Here is a 23,138-nt window from a genome sequence, read left to right as displayed (position 1 = left end):
GACCGTGGACACTGGGTGAATGGGGTCACGTAAGGGAGAGAAATTTACTTCTCACTACATACTCTTCTGTTCAAATATTGTTTTGCAAATATGCATTACCTACTGAAAGCTAAATAAAGGGGACTGGATGGCTTTACATTTCATCCCTTTCATTCCCCATCTCCTCACTCCTGTTCCCTGTCCATTTTCCTCCCATCCCTTCCACCTCTCAAAGCCTCCACCTGCCACGCCCCAAGACAGGCAAGCTATTAAACAGTGGCCAGACACCGAGCCAAGAACTGTGCCCAAGAAGAGATGCCAAGTGAGATCAGGAAGTCTTTCAAGGTCACACCCATGATCGAGCCAACCCCAAACGCCAAGGAACCCTTCGCCTCTGCAGAAGAAGCCAACTTGAAACCGCAAATGCTTTGCCTTCTCATCTTTTGGAAGCATACAGGTCAAACATCCTAACTTCAGAATCAACCAGCCAATTCTTTCCCAAGCAAGTGTATCATACAAGAATCTACCCCAAAGAGATCTAAAGCTACACAGTCTTCCACCCCCAAAGGAGGCTCTTTGTCTCAGGGCCTTGTGCTGTAACAGACACTTTATTTTCAGTCTCAAATCAGGACACTGAATACTCCCTGGACTCTAAAAAGCAGGAATTATGAAGAGAGAGCTCATTGGAAGGAAAATAAACCTGTAAATCCTGTTAGGCTTTGCGCTTCATTCCAAAGGATTTTTCCCCAAAACAATACCATTAGCAATACCATGAGAGCCCTAAAAGGGAGCCTTCTGTACGATAGAATCCCAGCTCTTCATTCAAAATAAACCCCAAAATAGCACAGGAAAATCAGGGCTCCCAGACCCACATCCTGAGCCAACTCACTTCCACTCTCCACTGTGGGCTCACGACAGTCCTCCTTATAAATACCTTTCCTGTAACTTGGATGTGCATCCTACCCTCTAGGCCTTTCTCTTTCCAGGTGGGCAGCTGGTCCACAAATATTCATTAAGGGCCTCCCGAGTGCCAGGGACACAGAGGAGAGGCTTGATCCATGCCCTCAAGGAGCAAACAGGGAGATGAAACAGTTAAACAAGCAATGAGAACACCAGGCAGTCAGTGCTGTTACCAAGCTCAAAAGAACTCTTCCCACCAGAGCCTGGGAATACTAAGAGGTACTCCTTGGATGCTGAAAAAGGGAAGAGGGGTTTTGCAAGCAAAGAAAGAAACGGGGAAGGACCATTTGAGGCAGAGGGAAAAGCAGGTGGCACAGAGGCACGGAGCTGACATAAAATCAGGAGGAAATCCAGTGTGACAAGAATTCTGGAATCCCCCTTCTTGGGTCTGGCCTGTTTTAGAAGGGACACAACTAAGCCTAGTTTACTCCATAGGTTAGCAGAGCCAGAGAAAAAGAACGGACACTGACTGCAACACAGGGCTCTTTCTCAGATGCAAAAGCCCTCCTGCTCCCCTCCCTGGAGCTGGTGGCCTGAACATCACCCCTGGGGCTTCTTCCGTCAGGCAGTTTCTGCTTCCAGCCCTAATCTGTGCTGCCAGGCATCCTCTTAACCTCACTCAAAGGTCAGAGAGCGAGAAGCTGCAGAGTGTCTCAGCCCACTGACCCTTTATCACTCCATCTCCCATGCCCTCCCATATCAAACAACCCACTCACACCCCACTGAAGAGTTGCGGCTGGTGAATCACGTCCATGTCTCCTTGTCCCTGTCTGGTACATTTCCATGCCTGTATATTTGCATCTGCTTTATCTCCTCCTTAAATTCTAAGCTTTCTGAAAGCAGGGATGAAAACTCTCCCCACCCCCTCATCTGCACCCCCATCCCTATATAGAATCACACTGAATTCAAGTGACACTATGGAAAAACATGGCAAGTCCTTACATTTCAAAGTTAAAGGGCAGAGATTGGGGGGAGTATAACATGGGAATTGGCTTAGGGCTAGAAGCAGAATGGCCATCTAATTTATAGTCTGCATCCTGACACTTTTTTGAGTGAACACAGCACTTTTCATAACCATCAGGGATAACGTAAAAACCAGGTCTGTCCCAGGGAAAACAGAGGCAAATGGGCATCTTTGCTAGAAAGATTGTTCCAAATAGCTGGGCACCCCTCCAGAGGGACACGCCAAACCCCTTCAGTTACTGATTCCTGTGCTTGCAGTCTAAAGGGTCTGCACCAGACAGTGTTTGTAGCAGAAAGCCCAGGACCGGGAAGTCCTTCCTTCTATCTAACTCAAATCCTTACAGATTCAAGTTAATCCCAGTTTTATTAGCTTCAGGGCAGCCAAGAACAATGGCACAGGGGGGAGGCCTCGGAGAAGAAAAAACACTGCTCTGGGTCCTCACCCTTGGTAGGAATTCCTCATTATGAGTCCGAGGGCTAGTTCTCCAACCTTCCACTGAACCAACTCAATCTGGCTCAGAAATATAAAAGCCGAGCGTTTTTTAGTCACTCCCAAGAAGAACACAGTTCATCTTTAACTGGCCCCAAAACCCCAGGAGCTTTCACAAACCAAACCCAAGGAAGAAATGGCACCTGTGTGCATATTTTTGCGACCAGGAAGCTCTTCCCGCAGCCCAAACTATAGATGTTAGGGACCTGAGCTCCGGAAGGGACCGTCTCCTGCGGCTCTCCACTCCCAGCCCCCAGAAAGCTGCCTCAAGCCCACAGCAGAGCTGGGCTGATGGGGAAGGCTCAAGGAACAAGGGAGCCTCTCTTTCTCCCTCCCCCAACCTCCATCAGGACGCTGGCATCCCTGTGGGGAGCAAGGACCTTGCTGACTTCTTTCAACAATACAAAAAAGAAGTTTCAGATGGGGGTGGGGAAGGGAACAAGGATCTGGACCCACGAGGGAGCCAAACAGGCAGGCTCCTGCAGCCCATGCCCACCAGCAGTTATATGCCCACTGGCACACGCTCTTGCCCAGGAGCTGATGGTGGATGGAAGGCAAATGCTCCCATCCTCTCACCTCCATCCCTATCCCCTCTCTTACCAATACATTTTACTTTAGAAAAAAGTTATTTAAGAAGCACCGTATAAAGAGAGGGCGACTATTTGATCACTCGAAGGTCACTGAGACAATGCAGACAAAAACTAAAGAGCAGGCAACCCTGCCCCATGTGACCCTGGGCTGGTCACTTCACCTTTCCCAGCTCTGGCGGCTTCATCAACAAAATGGCACAATAGGGGAGATGGTTTATAAGGGTTGAAGGGTCCAAGGGTTGAACATTTAACTCTGTATATTTCTTGAAGAAACGGCTAAAGGAAAATCAGTGAAGAGATGCAGAATTCAGACTAATCCTTTAATTTCTACTTTGAAGGGAATATTTTGACTCTAGAAATCGTGTAATTGACCACCTCCACTGGTCCCACTTTTTCTCCCCCCCCCGACCTTCCAGTTTTGCTGATGTCAGTCTCAACCATAGGACTGCGAGTCTCATGAGGCAGTAACACGGACAAATTAATTTTGCCAGCGCTGATACTAACCCACAAACTCGGTTTGTAATTGCCAGAAGTAAGTCCTGCCATAAAAATGAAATTCATGTTCCTTATGATCTAATTAAATCCATTGCCTAGATAGAAATAAATCACTTACTGAATAATAATGCCCACCAAATTATTGCAGTCTTTCAAATTCCCAAGTGTCATGAGGGATATTCCTGTCCAAAATAAAAAAAATTCAGCACACACACACACACACACACACACTCACAGACACCCCTCTTGCTTGGACTATACCCAGAGAGTAAGCTTTCAGGTTTGCCCACCTTAATTGTGGTTAAAAACGGTAAGTGTGGAAACCCCCTCCTCTGACGGTTCTGGGTAAATGTACTGCATCTGCAGGGTGCTCGCCTCGGCTGCTAACTGATGATACACGAAAGAAAGCCCGTTTTTTATCCACACGTAAAATGAAGCTGCACCCCTCTGATACCTGCCGGAAACTCCACCGGTGAGCACACACCCTGGGGAAACAGGCAGTGCACCCCGCGAGTGCCCTGGAATCCGTTTGCTAAAATCGACAGGAAGAAGGAAAGATCAAGGCGATTCAAGTGCTGACGGTTGTACTCCTATGTGAGGAGGGGAAAAAAACAAACGCCAGCCGGGAAGTCCCCAGCGGTGCCTGCACCTGGGAGGCGACAACCAAGGATGGATGCGGGGGTGAGGCGGCGCAGGGAGAGGAGAGAGCCGGGGGAAGGCGGGGGCCGACCGCTCACCTGTCCGTACACCTGGATAGGCTCGGGCTGCAGGGCAGCGCTCCGTCTCCTCCGGAGCGGCTTCTCGTCCGCCCTCCGGGGCGCCCCGCGCGCCCCACGCCGCAGCTCGAGCGGGTCGCCCCGCACCACGAGGAAGCCCCGATCCTGGGGCCCAGGCGCGCGGCCGCCGGGCAGCGTCGGCGGCCAGACCTCGCCGAGAGCCCCGGGCGGCAGCAGCGCTATCAGGGTGAAGAGGAAGGGGAGTCGCGACTCCCTCCTGCTGCTCCGTGTCGCCATGTTCGGGCGAACGCGACCGCAGGTGGCGCCGCCGCCAGGAGAGAATGTGCAGCGCGAGGCCGGGACGCCGGCCGGCCGGGGCCGCGCGCGCCGCTCCCGGGGCTCCAGGCCGCCCTGCTGCGCCCGCCGCCGCCGGGTCCCGCTCTGCTCGGCGCGGCCCCGTCACGTGGGAGGCTCGCCGCCGCGGCCCCTTCGCGCACTTTCTCCGCTGCGGCCCCTCCTCCGCGAGGGGATGGGGAAGTCAAGGCAGCGGGCGCGCGGCCCGGTCCCCTGGCAGGCGCTACTCGTCGCCCGTGCGCCCTGCGGCAACTGGGAGTCGCGTGGGGCTCGCCCGTCCTCCCTGGAGTTCTCGCCTCCTCTACCGGGTCGCGTCGAGGTCGTCCTCAACCGCGGCCGGTCTCCTCTCCCGACTGCACAGCCTCCTGTCCCGCCACACGACCACCTCGCCCGCCCCCTGTCGCATCCCCACCTCCGGGGGAGCGCGGACAGCCAGAGAAAATTAGCTCCGAGGACGCGGCGGGCACGTTAGAGTCCAGATGAACCCGCCCCCGTGGTGCAACTCACACAGTTTCAATAACTCTGGGCACCAAAACTACCCTTGATCGAGCTAAACTGCCCCTGCCCGGAGCACAGTAAATATACATCCGGCACAGAGGCACTAAAAGCAAGGGCACGTCCGACAAGGGACTCGCCACACCTCAACAATCACACAGTCATACAATGGTTCCTTGCACACAGAACACCCGCGCGGGACGCATGGCCCCAGCACAGTGGCTTACCTGTGACCCCCTCCTGGGTGAACGAACACTGAGCCACCCTACCTCACCCCCAAAACGGGCACACACACCAATCCCTTCAGCCCACAGCCAACCCTGCTTGCTGCAAGTCCCCTTCCCAAGGGGGTAAAGCTTGCCACTGGGGGCAGACACTCAAAGAGTGGGGAGGACGCACTTTAAATCAACCCTACATGCAGCTGGAAGATCCAGACCTTCTTTGAAACACAAGGAGATAAAACTGCTGTTGGAACTGCAGAGGCAAACCTAAGGTCAATCTTTTTCTGCAGGTTTGTGGGAGCAGCCAAGGCCTGTCCTCTGTTTCATTTTATGTTTCACTGTGCTCTGGACTCAAACCCTGGTTTTTTTTCCTTTGGTGTTTTTTTTTTTTTTTCCTGTACGCGGGCCTCTCACTGTTGTGGCCTCTCCCGCTGCGGAGCACAGGCTCCGGATGCGCAGGCTCAGCGGCCATGGCTCACGGGCCCAGCCGCTCCGCGGCATGTGGGATCTTCCCGAACCGGGGCACGAACCCGTATCCCCTGCATCGGCAGGCGGACTCTCAACCACTGCGCCACCAGGGAAGCCCAAAACCCTGGTTTTTGATAAGACAGAGGAAGCAGGGCTGAAGGAGAGACTACTTCTAGAGTTGCATGCAAGCCCTCGGTTTACAGGGAGGAGGGGATGGTCATTTCAGTGCCCCCAAATGCTCCTCGTCCTACCCCTGCCCTCTAGGACTCTCCAGTTAGCTTAGCAGACCCCCTTCCGCTACCTAGCTCCACCCCTGGTGACAACCTGACAAAGGAAAGACAGCCTTTCCTTGCCTCCCTAAATCCAGTCTTCTACCACTCTCCCATACCCCATGCCAGACTTGCTGGGGATCTGGCGTCGCGTTCTGCAGTCCCCTACCTCCTCGCAGCCCTGCTTTTCTCCCCCAGCTTTTCTGTCCATCTCACCAAAATCATAGAACCACCCAGTTCTCCCCACTAGGCAAATCGCTTATCCTCTGGGAAAGCCACTGGGCCACTGCCAGCTCTCACTCCCCATCTGGACCAGCACTGCCTTGTGAGCATCACCTTACCAGGTGTGGACCACCCTGTGGCCTCCCCAGACCAGCAGTAAAGGCACATGGACCCCTATTTAACCCCCCAAGGGAAAATGAGGGGAACATGGCTAGAGTCAGAACACCCAGCAGATGGTTCAATTATTGTTTATTTCAACACATATTTAATGAGAACCTTTTCTACAAGAGTGACTGTCAGAGTCCCAGCAGAAAACACGTGTCCCCTAAGTGTGGATTTGAAGATAGGGAGCTGCTTTTCCCACACAGACTGCTGGCTTGAGGTTCAGACGGCAATTTGCAGGGAAGGATTAGTAGGGCAGGACCAGCTACTTGCTGATTTTGATTTTGATTTGCACCGTGGATACTGGAGAACTGGCAAGAATGCTTAAACATGGTTAATTGACTCCTTGAAAGCCCTCCTCTGTAATCATTATCCACCTTCCAAGCTGTTCTAAGGTGGATAATCAGCAAACCCTGAGACTGTGTGAGCCTCATACCCAAACAATCTCTCCGAGCTTCAGTTTTCTCATCTGCAAAATAAGGATCTTAATTCCTGCCTATTGCACGGAACTGCTGAGAGAATCAGAGGAGATAATGTATGTAAAATCAAATTACCATATGCAAATTGTGAAGGCCCCAGACAGAAGTATTGTACACGGGTGGCATTAGAGACCTGGATTCTAGTCCTGCTCTGTAACTAGTTACTGTGTGATTTTTGCCCTTGATCGTCTGGTCTCTCTGGGCCTTGGTTTCTTCCTATGTGAAATAAAAAGAGACTTTGCAGCCCTGACCGTTCCCCACCCCTTCAGGACCCCCGCCTGGGCATGAGATGGGAGCAGGCACAGGCCACGGCTGAATTGTGCAATTGACAAGGATGTTCCTCCTACCTTCAAAACCGGATCTGGGTTGTAAACAAGCCGCTACTTCCTCCGTGTCAATGTCGGGGTGGGCAGGTAGATCGAGAGAAGGCAGGATCCCCATCCCCCTCCACCCCCACTTGCATGGCCTTGTTCTTCACGCTGCCCAGCATCAGGAGGAAAACCAAGATGCATGGGAATTTTACACTAGACTTATAACTGTGTAAAAACATGTCTTGAGCCTAGGGTCAGACTTTGCCCTCCTCTGTCCTTCTGCCCCATCTAAGACATCCTGAGCTAAAGCTAGAGATGGAGCTAAGGAAAAACCACCCAGAGGTTACCAGTGTCCCACATTTTTATCCAGATGGAGTCACAATTAAAATAGCAACAAGGACAGTCACAGAGAAGGCAGAAAAAGACTCCCAAAAGCCTAACTGGACTTCTTTCTGTTCTCTCTCTCTCCCCTCCTGGCCTCCCCTAATGCTGGCATCTGTCTGCTCACCCTCCCTCCCTGTCCAGCCCCTGGCCTGGCCAAACTCTATGCATCCATCAGGTTCCAAGAGGCCTCCCTCTGCACCTAGCCTAGGTTCCACCAACTTCCTCTAACGCCCTAGGTCGCCTGCAGTCTTTGATACTTTCTCTCTGGTCACATTACTTATTCATTTTCCTCTTAAACTACAAGCAGCAAGAGGGCAAAACCGGGCTCAACTCGCCCAAAGTCTGTGCGCCCATTGCTCAGCATGATCCTGGCACACAGTGGGTACCCAGTGACATTTATGGGACGTCTGTGTGTACATGAAGGGAGGCCAAGACACCCTATACCCTCGAGGGCTGGGGAGAGGTCAAGGGGCAGATGTGCTTGAATCTCAGAGCTTGACCACCGTCTGCCCTCCACCACTGCTTTCTCCCAAAAGTGCCCAGCCTTGAGTCACGACCAGACCTCTGAGTCGCTAAAGCAGAAAAGGGACGGCCCTGCCAATGCTGGTAAGTTTATTCCCTCTTCCACACCGTTTTAGCCAAGTAACTACCATTTACCTCACCAGCCAGGGTGAGCTAGAAATACCCTGCAGCCCCAAAGAAATAACTTTCTCCTGCTGTTGCTAAAAATGCCTCTAATTAAGGCAAAGTCCAGGATAACTGATGAGGTTTAAAATACAGATGCACCCAGAACATAGAACAAGTAGCTTAGATTCTCACTCTTGAATAAATTAAATCCAAAGAGGAGGTTCTGAAAATAGTAGTAACTTACTTTCACACAGCAGTGACTTCTATTTGCATTGTAACAGCACTGTCTAACGGCTTTCATCTCACAGCAACCCTTGAGAGGGGACCAAAGCGGGCATTATCAACAGCCCATTTTACAGATTTTGAGAATTAAGGCTCAGAAGGAAGGACTTGCCCAGAATCACGTAGTTTGTAAGGTTTACATTCAAACCGAGGTTCTCTGACTTTTTCTACCGCATCTGATATCTCCATGACAAAGAGAGAAGAGCTGGTGTTTCAAGTCCTGGGTCGGGTGGAGCAGTGAGAACCAGGGCCGAAAGGAGAAGACAGTTGCCCAAGTCCTCACCTCTTGCACAGCTCAGCCCTGCCTTAACCCTCCGTAAACGAACACTGTCCACCTGGGCGCCTAGCTGAGGCATGATGCTCAAGTAGAGAGTAATGTTACAGAACTCACGAGTTAAATCCTGTTTTCCCTGCTCTTCTGGAAGATAAATGGAATGAGGGACTTGGTTTCAAATTTTCAAAAGAAGGCTTTGGGTTCAAGACCTGTGAAGGAGGGCAGGATTTAGAGGTTTCCCTCGAGTTCTGGCCTCTAGCTCTCAGAAACTCAACTTCCTGAGCTTCTGTAAGAAGAAAGCATTTAGAACCTTCTCACAAAGCACGTGAAACGAAAACCTGGAAATCTCCTGATTGTTATGTAGAGTCCAGGACAAACCCTCCAGTCGGAAGACAATGGGAAATTATCCTCTTCCCCAGGAATACAGAATAGGACTCACCCTGCTGGGTTTGGAGTGAATGGGAGGAAGTAAAGCTGGAAATTCTTTGCAAACCCCTGAATAATTACATATCGAAGGCTCGTGTCTCCTTCCCTTGGAGCCTCTGCAATACAATAACAGGGCGAGCACAGCTTCAGGTGCTAGAGAGGGGAGGTACCACCGAGCCAATAGGAAAGGACTCAGTTTAATTGTGTGACGCTTTACCTCAACAGATGCCCTGAAGCGGTCCCGGGGCCATCCAGACCAGGGAAAAAGACAGGCTGTCTTGCCTTTTGGCCCACCTCTCATTCTAACAGGGACACAGGATCCCCAGAAACCCTCCTTCCATTTTCCTGCACCAGTCGAAATGAGATAAAAACGCCCCCCACCCCCGTCATTGCTCACTCTTCAACTAAAAGTCACTTCTTGATTCTGCCCAGATTCCCCTCAATCACCCCAAAGCCCTGCTACCTTGATTTATGCCTCTTGAGATGTTGATAATGTTCTACCTTTCATTGCAGCAGTTATCTTGGTACTTAAACTTCCTTTTTTTAATTATAGTTGTGTCTTTTGACCTATTCTCCACTCTTGTACTTAATAGATTATATCCTGCCGAGTTGAAATGAACTGCCGGGTAGGGAAGACGTGGCACTGCCCTCACCCCTGCTACGCACACCCGTTGACAGTTGGTTCTGTACGGAAGAACAGTTCTGTGTGCTTTTTATTTAATTTTATTTATTTATTTATTTAGGAAGACCAATTTTGTATTAAGTCTCTTGGGAGATGAATTTCCCATCCTACTGTCCACATCAAAGGAGACTGGAAAGATGGCTGACGATACTGGAAAGTGATTCTCTCAGCACCAGGTGAGTCAGCATAGCTGAGAAGTGAGTCCTTCCCTTGACATAGTTTTACATATGACCTCATCATTACCTACTGCCCAAGGATGGGGATAATAGGGTATAAGTGTCTGTAAAAATCCAGCCACCACTCCCAGGGAACTTGCAGAAAGCAAAGATACAAATAGCAGAAATGTGTGAAAACAGCGTTAAATTAATTAAACAAGGAGGCCATTAGGCTGAAGTGGCTCTAATGCTTTGGTGACCTTAGACGAAAGCCTAAGCCTACACGTGCCCTGAGGTTAAAAAATGGAAACCTAAGGACAGCCAATCACAAAGAGCCGACTACGCTTTAGGCTACAGCCAATCAAGAATTTCCTTCCTTTGTTTCCTCACCTTCTCGATATGTCTTTCCAGGCTCCGGTGACGGAGCTCTCCTAACCGTTTCCAATTGGGCACTGCCTGATTTGAATCAAATTTTGCTCAAATAAACTCCTACAATGTGTCACATGCCCCAGGTTATCATTTAATAAGAGCAAGAGCTCGGTTTTGAAAACAAAGACGATCGATGGATTTGGGGAGAGTGAACTGGGGAGAACTCCCCAGAAACTGGGGAGAAGCCTCCCCAGTTTCAGGCTTCTCCAGTGAACTGGAGAACCAGACCTTCGGAGCCGTGGTCTCTAGTGTGTGTCTGCGGGTGGGGAGTGGAGAGGGAGAAGCCTGAAATTGCTGTGTCCAGGGGAAACAGGAGGTTATTTTATGTGCCTGAGGGGAATGAGGAGGAGCTTCAGAATAAGAGGATGATGGCAAGGGAGGGTATGGGAGCACACAGGTAGGGTGGTACCCGCTGCCAGAGGTCGTGAAGGCAAAGGTCAGAGAAACCAAGGAAAGCCTCATCTAATTGTGTCAGGACTGTGGTCCAGGGGATTTACGGATGCGGTGCAGCAAGGGCGGCTGTTTCACCAGGACCGTGACCTGTGCTCCACAATCACGGCTTTGTATACTTCCTGCTACCAGGAGGCACGTGTTTATCACACGTGGGATCCTTCGTGGGGCACCGCGGATCATACCTCTCACTGTCTGCCATCTCGAAATCCATCACACTGGAGACTTTACATGGTGTCATCAGCTGAGTTAGCACCTGTAAAAATGATCACTCCCATTGGACTTAAAACTGCAAGCGCTTTTAATGAGGCCCTGGATAAAGGAATACATTTTCTCAGAGCCCTTATACAAATTCTATTAAATCCTTCACACCAGATAAATGACTGAAATGGTGATTAGGGTTTGGAGGCATACCATATGCATCATACCACGCATCCACTCAGAGGCAACTACGTTCTCATCTGAGGTTTGACCCAATGCCACCTAAGCTGAGCGCTAAGCGAAAAATCCTTTCCCTTTCAGTGGTTATTTCAACAAGAACTTCAATGCCAAACTAGCAGTGAATTTTGTGTATGAATTTTCTTTGCATTCTAACATTATGTAAATGAAAAACTCAACGAAGTGCAAATTAAGACTATTCTTAATTCTAAAAGGCTGCTATTCTGTGATAATGACGCCATGGAATATTTCACCGTCTGCCAAGCACGGTGTGTGGTTCCTGCTCCCCCATCTGCCTTATTCGCCTCCCAGCAGGGGGGCACCCACTGTGTCCTCAGGTTTTTCTGCCCTCTAAAGTCAGAGCTGGGGGACTTCCCTGGTGGTCCAATGGTTAAGACTCCGCACTCCCAGTGCAGGGGCCCAGGTTCAATCCCTGGTTGGGGAACTAAGATCCCACATACCACAACTACCGAGCCCAAGTGCCACAACTAGAGAAGCCTGTGCGCCACAGCGAAGACTCAGCACAGCCAAAATAAATAAATAAAATAAAGTAAAATAAAATAAAAAATAAAGTCAGATCTGGCCCCCTGTCCCTCTTCCTCCTCATGGTCTAATCTTGCCAAGATCATTTAATCATATAAACGGAACAAGAGGTTGATGTGGGAGCAGTGTGGAGAGACTAGAGGCCTGAGTAGGGAGGCAGCTCACCTGGGTTTATACCCCAGCTCTGCTGTGCACCTGCTGGATCTTCTCAGGTACCTTCTCAGAGCCTAACTTTCTTCATCTGTAAATGAGCTGCCTACCTCTGCAGGTTTAAAGGATTAAGTGAGATTGTATATGTCAAGGTTTCATGGTACATAAAACTTGTTCACTAAATGATACCTATGGTTGTTATGTAAAATTCAGATGAGAGATTGTTGCTAAATCAGTTTGGCCGTTCAGCAGTTGTCAGGGTTTTATTCAGGTTTGTCTGTGTCCCATCCACCCAGGGACATGTGGCAATATAAGCAAGTCCCACATCCAGTTCAGCCACACACACGAGCATTTCTTAGCAAACAGGCACGGAGGCCTTACTGCAGCCTGTTTCTGGAGGCTCAGGGTGAGCCCTGGTCTCACCCCCTATGCCCCCTGCAGGAAAACAGGGACTCTAGGAAGATGTCGCAGTGTTCTGAGGCCAGGAATCCACCAAACTCCTAGTCAAATCAGTCAACAGAGTTTCCCATTAAGCAGAGGCCACAAGAGACCAGATGAATGCCACCTGGTAAGCACAGCTCTGGAGAAGGAGTTGGTCTGCCATTTGCTGGATTCTTACAGCTTGTCCACTCAAGCCCACTCCAGACAACCACGTTTCTTAAGCAGCATCAATTTCACAAATGAAAAATTATTCCTAGTATCCCTTATGCTAATTCATGCACCGTCGGATTCAGATTGAGATCATGATGTTGCAAGTTCTGGGTGGAGGAAGTCACCTCTGCAGCGTGGATTCCTGACCAGGGTGGTTCAATTGCAGACCCCACTTAGGGTGTAGATTCCTGACTAGGACGCTTTAAATGTTAACTGTATGCCCTCCGGCAGGGATTAAAGTTAATTTATACACTCATACATGACACTGTTTATATTAAAGTAGTTAAAAGTCAATTACAGACAATAGAGCAACTATGAATAAGCAAAAGATTCCATCAGCAACAGAATAGGAGACAGATGTAAACTATTGTGATTGATAATAGGAAATCTATATGTAGTCTTCATCCCACTTCTAACACAGAGCTCCTAAAACCCTTGTTCCTAAGTGACAGGCTCAATAAAATTGTCTTTTGTTTTTTCAAACAAGCCCCCTTCAACTGCACCAGAGTTTGTGAGGTGACTTTTGGAAAGCCCCTAAGGTTGGGGGCTGCTTTCCAGGGGAACCAACCTAGATTAGAGGGTTCGAACTATCAATCCCACCTCCGCGCCCCAATCTCTGGGCAGGGGAGAGGGGCTGGAGGTTAAATCAGCTGTGGATGGCCAATCATTTAATCAACCATACCTGTGTAATGAAGCTTCCAGAAAAACCCAGAAGGATGGGGTTCAGGCAGCTTCTAAGTTGGGGCACACGTAGAGATGTGGGTGTACCTAAAGAGGACATGAAATCTCCGTGCCCTTTCCCCATGCATTGCCCTAAGCGTCTCTTCCATGGCCTGTTCCTGAGTTATATCCTTTTGTAATAAACTGGTAATCTAGTAAGTAAAATGTTTTCCTGAGTTCTGTGAGCCAATTCATCCATTTGTCTCATTTGTGTAGCAAAATTAACCAGACTTGAGGAGGGGGTTGTGGGAACCTCCAACCTACAGCCAGTTGATCAGAAGCACGGGTGACAACCTGGGTGTGGACTGGCATCTGAAGCGGAAGAGGACAGTCCGAACCCTGAACCTGGGGATCTGATGTGATCTCCAGGTAGACAGTGTCAAAATTGAGTTAAATTCTAGGACACCCAGCTGGTGTCACAGAATTGCTCAGTGTGTGGAAAACCCACGTATCTGGTATCAGAAGTGAAGGAGTATTGCAGCCGTTGTGGAGTATAAAGTAACGCACACGAGGACAATGTTTTTCCTTTAGAACCACGGATTCTTCTTCGGTGGGAATGCTCATGCCTGTTGTTTATTTAAGAGTCTCCAGCCTGAACAGTAAGATATTCAGTGTCATTTGGGCAGCGCCCTAGGTTAGTCATTTGCCCTCATCAGGAATGCATGCCTCTGGGGTGGCCGGCTAGGCCCTCGTCGGAAAGCCCACACTCCAGAGGCGGCTATTAACACGTGTTCCGGTTATTCTACTCTCAATCGACACACGTGATTTTCCTTTTTACTAATTAGCATAACAAATGTTAAAAATATTTTTTCATTAGTGGCTTGTTAATGAGCTTAATGAGTATTCGAAATGGGCTCCTGGTAGTGAATTCAGAAGTATTTAAGACATGTGGCTCGTCCAAAAGATTTTATAGACACACCCATTCACTGCGTGAACAGGTGTAAGAATATAACGAGTCCTCCAGCCTCAGACCTGGCAGGTTCTTGTTCTCTGACTCATCCTGTGTGCTCGGTCTGAGGATTCTGCTTGCCTGTTACCAACGTCTAGTAAAGCACATTCAAGTAAACTGGGATGAGAGTACCTAAAAAGAGATGTCTCTTAATGTGCCCTGTTATCACAGATGCGTAATAAATGCCTGAGTGCGTGGCAGAACCAGCTGTGAGATTTCCTGTCGTTAAAACTGGCAGTGAGGTATGGGGAGTATATTTGTCTGCTAAGGCTGCCATAACAAAGTACCACAGACAGGGTCCAGGAACGCACTCTCTCACAGTTCTGGAGACTGCAAGTGCCCAATCAAGGTGTCAGCAGGGTGGGTTTCTTCCGAGGCCTCTCTCGCTGGCTTGCAGGTGGCTATCCTCTCGCTGGGTCCTCTTATGGTCACCCCTCTGTGCATGGCCACCCCTGGGGTCTCTGCCTCTTCTTATAAGGACATCAGTCAGATTGGATTAGGGCTCACTCTAAAGGCCTCATGTAACATAATCACCTCTTCAAAGACCCTATCTCCAAACACAGTTACCTTCCACGGTGTTGAGGGTTAGGATTTCAACATGTAAACTGGTGGGTGGACACAATTCTGCCTATAACAGGGAGTAAATAATCTGTACCTGCTCTAACCTGGTGGCTACCCTTATGGATCAAAAAAGCTACTGACTAGGCATAGCTAAACAGATTGAGACCAGTTTTCACGTGTGGCTCTAGAGTGGCCCTGTTGGGAAACTAAGCTGAGGTTGGAAGTAGCAGGTCCAAGGTTCTCAGGATCAGTGCATGAGCTGTGACAAAATTTCAGTTGCCTGTCACAGAGACCCACAACTGATGGTGGCTCACACAAGACCAAAGTGTATTCCTCTCTCTTAAACTGGTATCTCAGCCTCGCTTGGCGAAACTGCCAGGCGTTCAGGCTGCTTCTGTCTCACTGCTCTGCCGTCCCTGGGTACCTCCTTCAACTGCATGGTCCACGATGGCTCCCAGGCACATCCTCCTTCCAGACAGTGGGGAGAAGGGGCTCAAACCCAAAGTGCACACATCGCTTCTGCTCACGTCCTCTTGGCCAGAGCTTAGTTATATGGCCACACCCACCCACAAGGGATGTTGGGAGGTAGAGGCACTATTTTGAGCCTCCCTGTGCCCACTTACAAATCAGGGGTTCTGTTCCCAAGGGGAAAACAATATTGGGGAACAACCAACAGTCACTGCCAAAATTAGAGAGTAGTAATGGAGACAACACAGCTGAGAGTCAGCAGGCAAGCTCCAGTACCGGTACCCTGCATCTAAAAAACATCAAACATATTTGCGTATTTATTGGCAAACAGTCACTGCTCTAGCCCCTGAGCACCCCCCTCCCGCTGCCCCTTACCATCCCAGTCCCCCTCCCCCTCCCCCAGGACACCATGGACTTCCCCTAGGACCCACTAACTAAAAGGTTAATGCGTGGTCCACAGGGGCCTCCCTGACCCTGATCCTGCCCAATGGCTTGTGCCCAGTCTGATTGGTTCATGCCCTTGTCTTGCTGATTTTTTAATATTTCAAATATAACTTGTGGGAGCAATGTCTGGAAACCAGATTTTATGAAAAAGTTAAAGAGCTAGGGATATTTAAGCTAAGATAGATTTGGCAGGGGAAACAGCTCAGTCATCATCTTTAAGCATTTATAATAATAGTCACTACCTTTACATTTTCCTTTAAGTGTCTATTATGTGCCAAGACCCGAACTGGGCTCAGTGCTTTATATGTACTCTTTCAAATTCTCAAAGCAATCCTGTATAGTGGGAATTATTTTCATTTCATTGACAAAGGCACTGCAGATCAGAGACATTCAGTTACTTGCAGAAGACATACAACCAGAGTCAAGATTCAAACCCCTGGATGTCTGGCTCCAAAGGGGAAGCTTTCTCCCCAGCACCATGTTGCTTTCTCTGTGAAAGAGGAAGTAGCCATATTCACATTTCTTTATAGAGCAGAACTAAGACGTTACAGGAGAGCCAGGAAACATAAGTTCAAATAAAAATAGAACTTCTAACAATCGAGTTATTAAAAAATGAAATGTACTGGTGAGCTGATAGTAAATTTTATATAGAAATATAAAGGACCTAGAACAGTCAAAGCAACCTTGAAAAAGAACAAATTTGAAGGACTTATACTACATGATTTCAACACTTACTGTAAAGCTATAGTAATTATGAGAGTATGGTATTGGCATAAATAGATAAACAGATAGATGGGAAAAAATAGAGAGTCTAGAAACAGAATCATACACATAGAGTCAAATGATTTCTGACAAAGACAATTCAGTGGGGGAAAAATCATTTTTAAGTGGTACTTGATTAATTCAATATTTATATGAAATCAATGAACCTCAACCCCTACTTCACATCATATACAAAAATTCATTTGAGATGGATCACAAACCTAAACGTAAAAACTAAACTATAAACCTTCTAGAAGAAAATATGGGAGAATATATATGCAAAGACTGGGGTGGGCAAAGATTTCTTAGGCCACGTAAAAACATAATAATAAAAGAAAAAATTGATTCCATGTACTTTATTAAAATTAAAATTCTAATCATCAAAAAGCATTGTTAATAAAGTGAATAGGCAAGCTACAGACAGAGAGATATCTCTGACAAAGGACTCATAAACAGAATATACAAAGAACTCCTATAAATCAACAATAAGAAGACAAACAATATTTTTAAATGGGCAAAAAACTTGGACTAACGCGTCACAAAAAAGAATGTGTGTGTGGCCAATGAGCACATAAAAAAGTTTCTGAGCATCAGTGTTCAACAGGGAAATGCAAATTAAAACCACACGGGATATCACTACATACCCACTGGAAGGGGTAAAATTTTTAAATTCTAACGATACCAAATGCTAGAGAGGCTGTGGAGCGACTGGATCTCTTGTACATTGATGGTGAAAGAATAAATGGTACAGCCACTTTGGAAAACTGGCATTTTCTTATAAATATTCACCTCTCGTGATCCAGGTATTCCAAAAGAAATGAAATCATATGCCTACTAAAAAATTGTCTAAGAATGTTAATTGTGGCTTTATTTCTAATAGCCAGACCTTGGAAACAATGCAAGTGTTCACCAATAGGAGAGCAGATAAGCAAATTGAGGTATATTTGTACAGTGGGATATGGTCCAGCAATAAAAAGGAATAAAGTATTAATACAAACAGCAACATAGATGAGTCTCAAAAACATTATGTTACGGGAAAAAAGCCAGACATGCAAAGAGTACATACACTGAATGACTCCATTTATGTGAAGTCCAGGAACAGGCAAAACTCATCTATGGGAATGGAAATCAGAAGACTTCGCTGGTGGTCCAATGGTTAAGGCTCCACGCTCCCACAGCTGGGGACGTGGGTTCGATCCCTGGCCAGGGAACTAAGAAACTGCATGCCGCACAGGCTAAAAATAAATAAATAAAAGGTTTTCAAAGAGGAAAAAAAAAGGACTTCCCTGGTGGCGCAGTGGTTAAGAATTCGCCTGCCAGTGCAGGGGACACGGGTTCCAGCCCTGGTCTGGGAAGATCCCACACGCCACGGAGCAACTAAGCCCGTGCGCCACAACCACTGAAGCCCCCGTGTCTAGAGCCCGTGCTCCACAACAAAAGAAGCCACCACAATGAGAAGCCTGTGCACCTCAACGAAGAGTAGCCCCTGCTCACCGCAACTAGAGAAAGCCCATGTGCGGCAATGAAGACCCAACGCAGCCAAAAATAAATAAATTAATTAATTAATTAATTTGAAAAAAAGAATTGAGGTTACCTGTGGGAGGGTGTGGAGAGGGAGTGGGGAGGGAGGGTGGTGGGATCATGGGGAAATTTTTTGTGTGATGTGGCAATTTTCTACATTTTGATTTAGCCATTGGAAACACAGGTATATTTGTCCAGACTCATCAAATTGTACACTTAAGGTCTGTGCATTTTACTGTATGTAATTATACTTCAATTTAAAATGAATTTAAATAAACGAAAGGATGAAATTAGTTGCCTCTCCCAGTATTATGCTCCTCAGTATTGGAAGTATTCAAGCTAGAGTAAATGCTTGTCAGAGATACTGTGGAGGGTTCAGATTAAGTCATTTAAGAAAAAATAAACTCAGATTTTTAAGACCTTGGTATACATGATACTGTACTAATCATATATTTTGGAAAAGGCAGTACCTGTGTTCGCCTTCTAGTTTCGAGCAGTCGACATAGATAAGTAAATTTATGTTGCTAAAAACTTTAAAGCACTTTAAAATGTTTTTGTTCCTTTTTCTTTTGTGAAACTCTTCCCCTATCTGGCCTTATATTTTCTTCCCTCCTGACACCCAAGCCCTTAGCCATTCTATGTTCCTATATCTTACAACCTGTGGTGTTTGCACACTTCCTTTGTTAAACATGCTCCCCACCCCCATTTCTCATCAACTTCTGCCTCTCCTTGAAGATTTTATGCAGAAGTCACCGCACCTGTAAGACTTCCCTGTAAAGACCACTCCCCACAGCTTGAGCTCTGTGCCCATGCTAGGTTTACCTGTAACGTAGCATTTACCCCAGGTTAAATGATGCCAAGGTTCCTCCCAGCTCAAAGATTCTAGCTTTTTTTTAAAAAATAAATTTATTTATTTATTTTTGGCTGTGTTGGGTCTTCTTGCTGCATGTGGGCTCTCTCTAGTGCGGTGAGCAGGGGCTATTCTTCGATGTGTTGCGTGGGCTTCTCATTGTTTTGGCTTCTCTTGTTGTGGAGCACGGGCTCTAGGCCTGCGGGCTTCAGGAGTTGTGGCACGTGGGCTCAGGAGTTGTGGCTCACGGGCTCTAGAGTGCAGGCTCGGTAGTTGTGGTGCACGAGCTCAGTTGCTCCGCAGCATGTGGGATCTTCCCAGACCAGGGCTTAGAACCCGTGTTCCCAGCATTGGCAGGCGGATGCTTAACCACTGAGCCATCAGGGAAGTCCCGATTCTAGCTCTTTGGACAAGCAATTCTAGACCTGAATGAAGAGAAATAGTCAAGCCACCAGCAGTAGCATCTTCATGAGGTTCTACATGAGGCAGACGAATGAAAAAATAGGAACTGGGGACACTTTTCTATGGGAACTACATGACAACGTTAGATCGGAAACTACAATCTCTGCTGACGGATAAGAGACTTGTAGCTTTGGGGCTGGATATGAAGGAACTAAGCTCTGTGCTTGCACAACAATGGGCCCGCATGGGTGCCATGGGCATGGGGTTTCGAAAGAAAAGGATGAATACAACTCAAGGCTAAATGCAGAAGCTGATGTTTATGAAGTACCTTCTCTGGTGCCAGATTCTATACTAAACACTTTGTATCCATTAATCTTATGTAATCCTCATTATAACTCTGCAGAGAGGTTAAGTAATGTGCCCAAGATTTCACAGCTAGTAAATGATAGAACTGGGTCTCATTTCCAGGTATGTTTGACCCCAGAGTCCATGCTCTTAATCATCAGGCTCTCCTGTGTCCCGGGAACAGAAGCGCCAAGATAACTTTGCCCTGTCTCTTGGCTCTAGGTACCTCAACCAGCCCAAATGACAATCTTCTTTCCCATTACTTTTAGGTTATCTGGGAAGAGGAGTCTACAGCATTCTTGTTCCGGTAGTTCTCACGTCTCCAGCCAGGGAGCCCTTCTTTTATGTAATCTGAGCCCCCCCTACTTTGCTGCATCATTAGTAGATGAGCTGAAGGCTCCATTATACTTATAATTTCAATGGAAGCAGAAGGAGGCAGAAACTGCTGCAGTAGGAACTTTATTCTTTATTCTATCTGTCTGAGTTTTGTCAGGTTTCTATAGCGGGGTAGTCTAGAGCCATATGAAAGGAGACTGATGAGGGGACATGATAAGACAAGAAGCAAATGTTCATTAAAGAGATGGAGAAATGGATTTATTCTCATCAAGGTGGAAGCACTGTAGCCCACAGAGTAGATCTCATAACGTGAAGCTATGGTCTAGCCAAGGGAAATGCAGGAATACTCTGGTAGGCATGGGAACCAGGAGCAGGAAACCGTAGCAATGTTATGCTGACATTTTGCAATAGTCTTTCCACCTTGGTTACTTGGTCTAAATAAACAAAAACCATGTCAAATATATTCAGCACTTACTAGGAACTCATTTCTTCATCCTCACCTCTTCCTTCTCTTGAGCGCACGTGACCGTAGTAGGGGGAAATCTTTGCTTTCAAAAGAGCGCTGTGTGTACCCAGAACTTGGCTCTTCCTTGCTCAACAGCCTAACCTCTGTCCTCAGAATTGAAACCTAAGATGTCTCAGCCACTGAGCTGGGAGTGGGAGGTTTTAAAGCTACGATCAAAAAGCTAGCATGGAAAAAAAAAAAAAAAGCTAGCATGGGGCAGAGCCCACATTGAGAACAACACCGCTAACGTAGCAACAGATAGTTGGTTAATTTTCTCTTTTAATCTCTTCCCGTTTTCTTCAACCCAATGTGAGAAATGAGACTCGGGACAAGTACAGTTGACCCTCGAACAACACCGAGGTTTGGGAGGCCCACCCTCTGAGCACGCAAAAATCCTCCTATAACTTAGAGTCAGCTCTCCATCCCCACGGGTCCCCCGTAGTCCACGTTTTGCATCTGCTGATTCAACCAGTGGCAACAGTATTTGCTATTGAAAAAAATCTGCCTTTCAGTGGACCCGTGCCATTCAAACCCATATTGTTCCAGGGTCCACCGTACATTGTTATAGAGACCAGAGCAGAGAGGAAGAACCAGTGCATCGAGTGTCATCCAGGAAAGCAAAGCTGAGCCAAGCATTAGGGTGGGGGTCATCCTGGTAGGGGTGAGCCATGTGAGGTCAGGTACCACTAAAGGAAAAAAGGATGAGCTATTCATGTGTAATACTTGCCTCAGGTGGTTTCTAAGTAAGGATCAAGAAAGGAAGCTGAGCTGGGCTAACATGTTGACACCTTCCCTCACCGGACGGGGCTTGAATAAATACACCACTTCCAGCATCTCTTCTGGTTGCCCGTGCAGCAACTACATGTGCTTTGCACAAGTCTGGGAACAGGAGCCAGGTTTTCTGGTTGTTGCTTAAGTTTGTAACCTTTCCAAGCTTACCTCAGGGCAGATTATCTGTTGAGCAGACACAATTGTGAAATTTCCCTAGGAAGCCTTTGGCAAGAACAACAAACGGGGCCACCCCAGAGGTCAGATCAAAGTGTAAACACGGAGCTAGCATTTGAGCTCATTGGAGGTCCCTTCAGAGCTCTACACCTCACTGTGCCAGCTGATTGGGAAGGACATGAAGGGGACCAAGGTGGGGGGCTGATCCAACTTGCCTAGGAGGCCTTTTTTTTTTTTAACATCTTTATTGGAGTATAATTGCTTTACAATGGTGTGTTAGTTTCTGCTTTAGAACAAAGTGAATCAGTTATACATATACATATGTTCCCATGTCTCTTCCCTCTTGCGTCTCCCTCCCTCCCACCCTCTCTATCCCACCCCTCTAGGTGGTCACAAAGCACCGAGCTGATCTCCCTGTGCTATGCGGCTGCTTCCCACTAGCTATCTACCTTACATTTGGTAGTGTATATATGTCCATGCCACTCTCTCACTTTGTCCCAGCTTACCCTTCCCCCTCCCCATGTCCTCAAGTCCATTCTTTAGTTTGTTTTGTTTTTTACTTAAAAAAAATTTTTTTCTTAATAATTATTTTTTATTTTAATAACTTTATTTTCTTTTATCTTTATTTTATTTTATCCTCTTTCTTTCTTTCTATTTTTTCTCCCTTTTATTCTGAGCCGTGTGGATGAAAGGCTCTTGGTGCTCCAGCCAGGAGTCAGTGCTGTGCCTCTGAGGTGGGAGAGCCAACTTCAGAAGCCTTTTTGAATTTAAATGATAGAGAGGGGGATTGAGAGAGGATTCCAATAGTCAGAGTGACCAATTACTTCGGCCGGTACAGGGATCCACCCTTGATCAAGTGTGGATCCCTGTACCGGCCGAAGCAATTGGTCACTCTGACTATTGGAATCCTCTCTCAAATAGAGATTCTCTAGATCCAGGAGCTGGTTCTTAATCTGGCATGCTAGGAAATTCAGTTTTAACAAAGCACATGTACTGAATTGGGCCATTATCAATTTCCTGGATATGGTCCGTTGACCTTTAGGTCAGTCTCCATCCCTACTCACCCTGCTCTGTGCTCCCAGAGCCTGGCAGTATGGACCACGTCAACAGAACCCCTGACCCTCTGGCTGTCAGTTGTCTTTGGCCAATCGGAAGCACTGGCAGCAGATCATAATGTGGTAAAGAAAGGCAGTCAGTGTAGTTATTCCCCCAATTTCCTACCCTCCAGGCAGCTGTGGGTTAGCCTCGTCCCAGCTCCCGTCAGGCAGCTCTGTTACACACAAGCCTAGGGAACAGAAGAGTTTCCCCATGGCTATTAGCCCAGAATACCGCACTATTCCTTGCAAATTTTCCACACTTTGTAAATCATAGCTTTATTAAGCTCTCCTTAAAATATCGAATTGCATGTGTCACCTCAGAACACTTCTGATGTTCAACCAATCTGATATTTAATCAACATCTGTCAAACTGACAGCACAGAAATGAAGATCAGAATAAGTGTCCCCAAGGCAAGTTTATATACCGACTATGATTTTATCCTCTAACCTTATGAGTTTGGCTTGTTGCAAAGAGAACTTTCAAAAGCTCTTCATTTTATCCTGCATACTATGCCTCCAATTTGAATAAGCTGCCTTCAGATGGATGATAGTACTTGGTAATAATCTT

General features: G+C 47.3%; 1 protein-coding gene across 4 annotated transcripts in view; it reads right to left on the bottom strand.

Moving 5' to 3' along the window:
* Positions 1 to 23,138, bottom strand: part of SORL1 (sortilin related receptor 1) — a 255,232-nt gene that overhangs the window by 156,094 nt on the left and 76,000 nt on the right. For 2 of the 4 annotated variants that reach the window (XM_079930364.1, XM_079930363.1), the window contains exon 1: positions 4,215 to 5,143. The exons of 1 other annotated variant lie outside the window; for it this stretch is intronic. In XM_079930364.1, the coding sequence (XP_079786490.1) occupies positions 4,215 to 4,490 (276 nt within the window). In that variant the 5' untranslated portion in view covers positions 4,491 to 5,143. Of the gene's footprint in view, positions 1 to 4,214; positions 5,144 to 5,269; positions 5,345 to 23,138 lie in introns of those variants that run through there. One more of the 4 variants, XM_079930366.1, reaches the window with a different exon arrangement.

The sequence above is a fragment of the Stenella coeruleoalba genome (genome assembly GCF_951394435.1).
Source record: "Stenella coeruleoalba genome assembly, chromosome: 8".
Taxonomy (NCBI): Eukaryota; Metazoa; Chordata; class Mammalia; order Artiodactyla; family Delphinidae; genus Stenella; species Stenella coeruleoalba.
This window is presented reverse-complemented; position numbering and strand designations above follow the sequence as displayed.